Raw genomic sequence first — 10292 nt, 5'->3', positions numbered from 1 at the left:
ATCAATTCACTGAAAATATAATAAGGGTAAAATTAATTTTTTGTCCTGTTGTTCCGATTTGCTCTTATTCACTAATTCAACGCGGCTAATAAAAGGCGTTCCGTTTAGATGAATGTCGTGTAGAAGAACGGCTACCCAGGAATAAAATATTTCAATTTATGCTGCGTGGGTAGGGACTGACGGCGCGCGAGGCGCGTCACGTGGTTCCCGATCGATATCTCCTGCCTTGAACCGATCGATGACAGCTGATTGACTGAGCAGTTCTTGGCCCTCGCTCTCCCACACACTTGCTCACTCCGTAGTTCACTCTCTCACACAATACATTTATCTAAGCCATACCTTATCATTAAGTTAAAAAATGATATTTAAAGAACACAAACAAACGGTAGCTAATTAAAAAATGAATGATCTGAACTGCAAGACCAAATTTAAGTAATATCTAGGCTACTATTCAGAATGTTCTACCTTTTAGATTTAGTTGTGCTTTATAATCCAGAAGCTTAACTTTATCCCATATTATCCCAAGGTCTCAAATTTTTATAATTTTTTGATATGGTTTAGGTTTTGGGCACTGAATGAAGGGATGACTATGGATTTTTTTTTAAAATCAATACTTTTTTAAATATCGATTTTTTAAAAAACGTCCCATAAATGGGACGCTAGCAACGAACGGCCCCATGTACATTTATTGAAAAATAAAATATTTTATCACGAAATATGGCTAATCACGCGAAAATTAAGCTGTATACTGATTTTGTATTGTTAGACCAATGATTACATTGTTTAGGACAGCTAAAAATACTGGTAATGATCAATTGGGTTAGCCATACCATGGTCCAAAATGCAGAAATTATGTTCAAAAGTCTAGTTTTCTTTCAATCTAGCATCCATCAAAGTGAACAACACTTGGAAATAAGTAAAGCTGTGACTAGTACATCTAATTATACACACATGATCACAAATATTGTTATTATTCATCAAAACTGTAATATAATTAAATATAAATAATTGATTTTTTGGAGGGCGTACTTGAAATTTTCAGGGGTGGAGACTTAAATTTCAGGGGAATGGTTGACATTGGTTAAAGTATGTTTTGTATATAAATTCCATTTTCTTTTGGGGGCAGAACCCCCCCCCTCCTCCCAAATGATGCCTGAAAGAAACTCTGCCCTCAGTGAATTTGCAAAAGATGATCCTGTCCAGTCTCAGATGTCATCCAGCCAACTTCTCTTTTGTTACCCTCGCTATCCCCCCCCCTCACAGGCGTACATTAGGACATCAGACATCTTATTACTAGGTCACTGATCCGTCTCTGGGGGCCTGTATTGAGTGTTCATGGCTCACATCCATGTATGCACCTCACTATGCAAACAGCTCCCAATCTAACACCAGGAATCTCCGTAAAATGTATACATAGTAAAACTGGATCGGGAACCTTTGGAGGGGAATATTTTTGGGGCATGACAACTGTACACGGCTAATTCACACTTCTGCTATATGTAGCTTAAGCTCTCTTATATGATGAGAGTTAACCAATCCCCGTGACTGAATCATTTCACCTAAATCGTGGCCATTGTTATTATTCTGGTTTTTTATAATTTTAATATCACGCGCTAGTAAATTTACAGCAATGCTAAATTAGTTTGTATTCAATGGTATTAAATACTTCAGTAAGTGTAATTCTGAAAACTTAAAAATAAAATGTATATTTTCAATATTTGCAATTTTTTAATACAATAATATATAAGAAAATATAGCTCAAGGTCATGATTTAATATCTATAAATACTACTTAACACCCCAAAGTCAACAGTTAACAAACTTAACAATTGTTTCACCATAAATAACCATTTAACATAAATATTTGCATCTGTGTTTCTTGCTAGTGTCCAATAAATGTGACGTTTGTGTAACAATCTACATGGGGCCATTCGTTGCTAGCGTCCCACTTATGGGACGCTTGTTGTACACTTGATATAACGAAGTAGTTAAAAAAAATTGTGACTCTTAAATTTTTATCAGATAGAAATATGGTACTTCTACAAGTTTCAAATGTATTTTGCACTTAAAATGTTAATATTTTAGAAGATATGCATTTTCCTGTGCGCATGTTTTCTTTTTTCCACCATTTTGACAAGTCCTGCAAATCCGGCGCTATAACATTTTTCTAAATTAATTTTTTTCACAAAACACACACAAATTCAATAGTCTAGCCATTTTCAAATACAATGAAACATAATTTGTGTTTTAACTAGTTTTTAATAAATTTTAGCAATTTTTTTTACAAGCGTCCCATAAGTGGGACGCTAGCAGAATATGGGTTATACCAACTCTGATTTCAAAAACTTTGATTATGCTGTAATATTTAGCATTTATGATGACAATATGTTTAATTCTGATTGCAGACAACATATTTTGGTAAAAACAAATAGTGTTAAGCTACTATATTATATACTACAGTAATTATTGATCTGTTTTGAAATTTACAATTAAATTTGTAGAAATATACATATTTATATTAAGAGAGTGATTATTTCCCTTAGTTCGCTTGTCTTTTAATATTCTAGGAAATTAATGTCAAAACTGTTATTAATGTCAAAACTGTTTTCTTTTACAAAGATTACAAAACAGATTGTGTTGCGTTTATTGTTTTTGTTGTATAACGTGTATATTGTGTTTTTTAATTTTTGTAATTTTTTTTTGGTGGCCTAAATTGTGTGTTTTCTCTTCAGATTACTACTTTCAATTTATTTTACATCATAGCGAAGCAATGAAAACAGCTTATATGTATATATATATATATATATATATATATATATATATATATATATATATATATATATATATAAATATATATATATATATATATATATATATATATATATATATATATATATATATATATATATATATATATATATAACGCTGGAAAAAATGTAACCGTCCCGTCCCCCCCCATGAGACAATTCTAGCTACGCCACTGCAATTATGGATTTGAAAAATTCCTTTACATCTGCAACAAAATAATTCTCTAAAATAAACAGTAGGGAAAGTTTCTTTGACTAAATTGTGCTCTCAATAACCACCAGCATGGAACGCAGTTTTTAAAAGAGCTTATACGGAAGTATTTTCTATGTAATAAATCTTTGACTCGGCTAAATCACATTGCCAACTCATTATAAAACCTGTAATTGTAAAGGTAAAATAATTAAAATACAATTTTTTAGGCAGAAATTTATTTTATATTGAGGCTAGTTTATAGTTGCTGGTATTAGTTTATACTATAAAATTTTGCTTATACATTTTTGTGTAGTTTTAGATTTAGAAATCAACAAAAGCAACTCTACATCTTTTAGTTTTATTGTCTTAAGTATGATCCATTCTCTCTAAAGCCAGTTGATTTCAGTCAGATTTGGGACACTAATTTATACCGTGGCGTAGCGAAGGGGGGAGAGGGGGAGGGGTGCGGACAGCACCGGGTGACACCATTTAGATGGTGACACCAATAGCAAAATATGTACAGAAAAATGATAATTTCACTTAATTAAATGATTAATTAGAGTGAATTAAACAGTCTTTTAAGAGACACTGGTGGTGAGGGGGGGGGGGGGGGGGGTGACACCATGGCGTAAACCTGCTGATGATAGAGAAAACATGCAACATCCAGCTGTATATACAACCGAATATAGATACAAATCGTTAGTATTATATGAGCACAGTTTAAAGCAATCACCGTGGGGTGACGAGGGGGGGGGGGATAAAAATTAATTAAATCCATCCAGAAAAAAAAATGAATACATATACACATGCGTTTACACATTCTTACAAGTGTATTATATATATATATATATATATATATATATATATATATATATATATATATATATATATATATATATATATTCTTACGGGACATATATACACTCACGGGTGACATTCGACCTCGCTACACTAATGAATTTACATACTAACTGCGTTTTGATATTCTTTAGGTACATAGTCTACTTTAAATCTACAAGAGAAAATGTATCTTTCAATTAAAACTATGCGTAGGTAAAGTTTATTGGGGTAGAGGATGCAGGTATTTAGTCACAAGATAAAATGTATGTAAAGTTACAGTTACGTGCGGCCAAAGTTCAATGAGGTGTGGGGCATACAACGTTTTTATAAAACCATGGTCACGTGTAGGAGGTGATGGGATTAAACCGGAAACAGGCGTGGATGCATGTCTTATTCATGACGTTTTGTTTTAAAACGAAGCCAGACAAGAGGTGCAACATCCGCCCCTGAGAAGAGTCGAGGTTTCCCCGAAAAAGCACAGCGTGCAGAAGGTGAGTATAAAAGAACATGAACATCTCTCACATTTACTACGAGACTCAACAGTCAAGTCGACTCTACTGTAGCTACTTTCGTAAGTTTTTATTTTCTCCATTGGTGTTTTATTTCTAATTTTTACATTTTTAAAAATTTAATTTTTTTTAAATTGCAACTTTTGAAAGTTAAAATAATGTAAAAATTAAAAAATTTTTGATAGTTAAAACTTTTGTTAAAAATGTTCAATGCAACTTATTTCAGATCGAAATAGTTTGAAAATGTCAGTTCCATCACCTCTTGTCTTGGCTAGCGTGCTCATCTTCTTACTGGCCTTCAACGTGTGCGGTGTTCTTGCTCAAGATCGTACGTGCTCCTATCATGACAGACCACATCCCCGTGGTCTGTGTGGCTCAAGGCTTGCGGACACTGTCCAGCTTCTCTGTGAAAGCCGTGGACTGCGGTCGAAAAGAGACGCGGAGAAAGGTAACTGTCTTGTTTATTTTATAGTGAAAGGGAGATAACTATCTTGTTGGAATTTTTTTTTAATGAAAGGGAGATAGCTAGTTGAAACTTTAGTTGAGTAATACGGGTGGTATTACCTACCTTGTGCTACCTTAAAATTGCTAACTTATTTTAACAATTATCAGAAACGTTTTAAACCGTTGACTTAACTCATTGTTTATTTGGTATACGAGACATACGTGTTGCTGCTACATAATAGTAGCCGTTTAACAAACGCTGTAAGTCAGTGGATATGATTGCGATTAGTTTTTCTGAATGAAGATGTTTTAGCTCGCTTTAAATATTAACAATTCATTAAATCGCTTAACTAAAGAAATTAAAAGAGCAAGGTAATTTTAGATAATTCGTAATAACAGTGGCGTAGCGAGGTCGGGTGCGAGGTCGGGTGTCACCCGGTGCGGCACTTAATGGTGTCACCCCCCCCCCCCCCCAGAGGCGCAGCGCCCCTTCCCGGGGACAAACTTTCAAATTTTCGATTTGCACCCCCCACTCAAACTTTCGATTTGCCCCCCCCCCCCCTCAAGTTTTCGATTTGCACCCCCCTACCCTCAAACTTTCGATTTGCACCCCCCGCTCAAGTTTTTCTCTATATATTTTGCTATTTTTTGCCTTGGTGTCACCCCCCAAAATGGTGTCACCCGGTGCGGTCCGCACCCCCGCCCCCCCCCCCCCCTCTCGCTACGCCCCTGCGTAACAATGAAACCTTCCTGCATACAACAATCAGTATAATATTTAAATTTTCAATCGGAATGTTATATCTATCTAATATCTACTAAAGCAAAGTGGGGGTTGTTTGTTTGTTCGTTCCTCGCACCTATTAGATTGGATGCTTGCAGGTTAGTTGAAGGGAAATTGTTCTAGACAAAGTTTGCTGTTCACTCTCATGTAAACGGGAAAATTAGGGCCATCTCAATAATCGAGTAGTGACCGGAAACTGACCTCGACTTACCGCGGCCTGATATAAACTATATATTTTCTAAAAAGTTTGAATTAGATCGACCACTTGTAACTACGACACAAACTTGATATTCGGTAAAGAAATAGCTCTGTTGCTGTAGGCACCTAGGAAAATACCAGATTCTCCCCCAAAAAGTCACCCCAATGGCCAGTAAGGGGTTAAAATTGAACTTTTTACCACTCAAAGGGACACAGCTGGGTTAGGAATTCAAACTTTTAATTTCCCCGTTCTTTGGCTACACACAAAAATAAACGAAGAGAACATTTGGTTAAAAAAAATTCCTTTTAAAAAAAACAAGTTAATAAAAAGTCTAGTGACTATTTAAGCGCAATTTCCTTATGTTATCTAAAAATAGATAGTGATCACAAAGACGTATAATGCTGGGGTGCGTTCAAGCTAGAAGAACTATCGGTTTGTAGGTGTTTATGTAATTTTAAAAAAAAATTTGTGACCGAACGAAAGGATATTTTTGAAAACTTTCTTCGGCAATATTGTACTAAATTATGGCAGAAATCGATTGGTAAATGTTTCAAGTCGCTAAGTGGTCTGGTTGCCGAGATATGGGCCAAAAACTGCATTTTTTCGAGGTTTTTTGGCTTTTCCGGGAGATCCAGGAAGGAATTCCGGGAAATTTTTTGGCCTATGTTCATCCTCGGAACTTGCTTAACATATTTGCTTTGGAACTAATCCTCGATATTGCTTTGTTGAGGAGGAGATAAGACTTAAAGACGACATAAAGCTGCGGACACACATCCATCCATCCATCCATCCATCCAGAAATGACGAGTTAATAATCGCAATCCCCCAGTATGGAAATTGCGCTAAAAATATGCTCAATTATTTTCAAATAGATGTAAAATTTAATTAACAATGACAAACAATTATTTTTTTGATTGGTAGCAGATTATGTAAACACTGCAAAAACATCAGGGAGAATAAACAACGGATTTCGTTATTGCGATTGATGCGCATTATCTGAGAAATTTCCAATAGGGCGTTACAATGTTATTTTAACACTACTATTCCATAAATAATTAAAGGGGTTATTTAGCACAAACCACAAACGAGAACTTTCAAGAAAGAAAAATACAAACAGTTTTAACCTAAGGTCTTATACGGTTAAATATATTGGGCAAAGTAATTCCCTAAACTCGTTCTATTTAGAATATTGATAAAAACTACTACTATATTATATTTTTATTGCAAAATACAGTTTTAAAATTGTAACACCAGTCTTTAAAAGAACAATTTGGGTTGTTTCTAACCAGGGGAGGGAAAGGAAGTCAGCATTTTTGTTTGATGGTTTAACTCGTATGCTTATTAGGTTGGTTGCAATGTTAAAAAGTGTAATCTGGAGTTAATGTGCGAAGGAGTGAACTTGGTGAGTGGTTGGTTTATGTAGCATTATGCAGCTAATGTAATAATTGGCGACGTTCCTCCGTTTGTATGTAACTCGACGTAACAAAGCTATTAAGGTAGCTATCAAGGGTGTTATTTGGTCAAGAATACTCATTCTAGATTAGGTTTTTATTAATTTATTTATTCCAATATGTTTTTTTTTAAATTGTTTTTCTAAGAAACTGACCTAGACATCAAAAAATCTATTTAAAAAAGTATCTAAAAAAATTTTTTTCCAATTTTTGGAGAAGGGCTTTGCAGATAGTAAAATAATAAACTACAAGTATTATGCAAGCTCATTAGCCACTTATACACACAATCGCACACAAAGAAATTTATTGAAAATAAAACACACTAAAAAGATTTATAAAGGTTTATTTTACAAATTTTATTCACCTTTCTAAATGGGGGTTGGGTTCTAAAGACACTATACAAATACTAAAAAAAGAGGCCTTGTTATTTAAACAGCTGCATCTTAAATATCATCATCATTATCATCTTCATCATCACCAGCAGAATCATTATCATCATTAGCATCTCTCACGCTTATCGGCTTATTTTGTGATATTTTCGTCCTGTCTCAAAAATTGGGTCGCCCAGCTTTAATTCTTTCTTCATTAACTCCATGTTTCATTCGGCTTCCCCCTTTGTTTCTTGTTATGCAGCCAATGTGAATTCTTTCATTCTTAGCATCTGACCTAACAATCTGGAACATCTCAGCCTAATGCCAAAAACGTTTGTGATTGAATTAATGTTTTTTTAAAACTAATCTTTACCGATATTTGAATTATTTGACCAGACCATACGCAACATTTGACGCAAGTACTAGATAAAACTACTACTTATTCTTTAAAAATTTTTTTTTTAAAATAGAAGGTCATTTGCTTTTTAAAAATATATTTATTTATTTTTATTTTTGACTGAAAGAAAAGATCATGTAAAATGTAATTGATTTCCCCCCCCCCCCCCTACAAATGTTTTTAGACGGAGATGACAAGTTTGATGTAATGACCTTGACCAAGAAGAGCGCCCTGACCTACCTGGGCAAGAGAGAGTACACCGCCAACATTGTGTGTGAGTGCTGCTATAACCGGTGTTCAATGAGCGAACTGCTAGCATACTGCTAGAGCACTGATCTGATGAAGCTACATGCTAGCTATTTGACCTGAAAACTTTATGGCTACCTTTTGATAACCAGCATTCTAAAACATTTACAAAACAAAAAAACAAAAAACAACACAAAAAAACTCAACTGTTTATTAGTCGCTTATCAGTTCTAACAAGTTACTTTTAAACTGAAAAATAATGTCCTTGCCTAACGTGTAAAGTGTGTTAAAAATACAAAGCCGTAAAGCAAATATATATTATACACACACACATAATATATACATATATATATATATATATATATATATATATATATATATATATATATATATATATATGAATATATATGTATATATATTATATATATATATATATATATATATATATATATATATATATATATATATATATATATATATATATATATATATATATATATATATATATATATATATATATATATATTCATATATATATATAAATATATATAAATATATATATATATATATATATATATATATATATATATATATATATATATATATATATATATATATATATATATATATATAATACTTTTATTGAAAATCCATATTTCTTTAAAATTTGTTGAATTTTTAGTTTAATTTCTGATTAAAATCGATTCTTGTACCTGTTGACGTAATGAAATTTAATAAAAGAATAAGGCCCATTTTCTGCTTGTGTTGCAATTTATTATTTTTAGTAAATATTTTACAAAACAATAAATTACATAAATCACTGAGATAAAAGTTGCATGAAGAAAAAAGGGCCTAAAGTTTTATTTTTACTGTCAACCGATTTTTGTTTTTACTGGTTAAATGGTCGTCAATATATATATATATATATATATATATATATATATATATATATATATATATATATATATATATATATATATATATATATATATATATATACTAGACTAGACTACCCGTTATCTATTTAGATAACTGTGGGTTTCGGGGGTCATCCATAAATGGCATCACGTCTGCCAGCACTTATCATCCCAAAATAACTAGACCCAACATTCAAAAAGACGTTTTTTATATTTTAAAAACTCTACTAAACTCTACTTCACCTGCCCAGTGCTCCGCCAAGTCGCAGACATGTTTGTATTTAAAAAAAAAAAAACGATTCTGGCCGAGCATGGCTCTGACCGCACTATCCCTTCATATGCTGAGAACATAGAAACAGGTGAACTCTACTTCACCTGCCCTGTGCCCCGCGAGGTCCTGATAGTCAACCTTATCATTCACATATAGGCCTTAAGAAAAGATAATTGTTAACATTGTTGTAAAAAGAAAATACTAAAGTCATTGTTCTAAATTTTTATAATTAATGTGGTTAATCTACCAATGAATATATCAATAAATTAATTAACGGCTTTAAATTAGTTTGTAATTAATAGTGTGTTTAAGAAAGAACAATGTTTACCACCTAAAATCCTATTTTACAGCTCTACACAGAATGCAAATTCTCCCCAATAACAAATTAAAAAAAAAGAAGAAAAAAAGAGTTATTAAACGTCACTATTCAGTCAAAGTTAAGCCATTGTTCTAAAACTTTAAAATTAATGTGGTTAATCTACCTATGAATAAATCAATAAATTAATTAACGTCTTTAAATAAATGTGTGATTAAAAGTCTGTCTGAAAACAAAACTTGTTTTCTACCTACATACTATTTTACAGTTCTCCACATAGAGTAGAACCATTTACAATAGTCAATCAGACAAAGAAAAAAACAAACAAAAAATAAATATTCAAACATGTAAAAAAACTTGAGTTTTAGTATATATATATATATATATATATATATATATATATATATATATATATATATATATATATATATATATATATCACTTTCGGTTATCGGTAATAACTGAAAAGTTGATACCGAATTACAAATTTGATATTATTACTTATATATGAAATTTCATCAACCTAGCTGTAACGATACTCAAGTTATCGT

The 10292-nt window shown here is 32.3% G+C and overlaps 1 protein-coding gene across 1 annotated transcript; it reads left to right on the top strand.

The window, feature by feature from the left end:
* Positions 1 to 4346: 4346 nt before the first annotated feature.
* On the top strand, positions 4347 to 8555 carry LOC131951458 (molluscan insulin-related peptide 3-like). Its single transcript, XM_059313878.1, has 3 exons — positions 4347 to 4410; positions 4575 to 4796; positions 8176 to 8555. The coding sequence occupies exons 1-3, from the start codon at positions 4347 to 4349 to the stop codon at positions 8316 to 8318; spliced, it is 429 nt and encodes a 142-aa protein (XP_059169861.1). The 3' UTR covers positions 8319 to 8555.
* Positions 8556 to 10292: the final 1737 nt, after the last annotated feature.

The sequence above is a fragment of the Physella acuta genome, unplaced genomic scaffold (genome assembly GCF_028476545.2).
Source record: "Physella acuta isolate Inbredline_101_S28 unplaced genomic scaffold, ASM2847654v3 ptg000813l, whole genome shotgun sequence".
Taxonomy (NCBI): domain Eukaryota; kingdom Metazoa; phylum Mollusca; class Gastropoda; family Physidae; genus Physella; species Physella acuta.
This window is presented reverse-complemented; position numbering and strand designations above follow the sequence as displayed.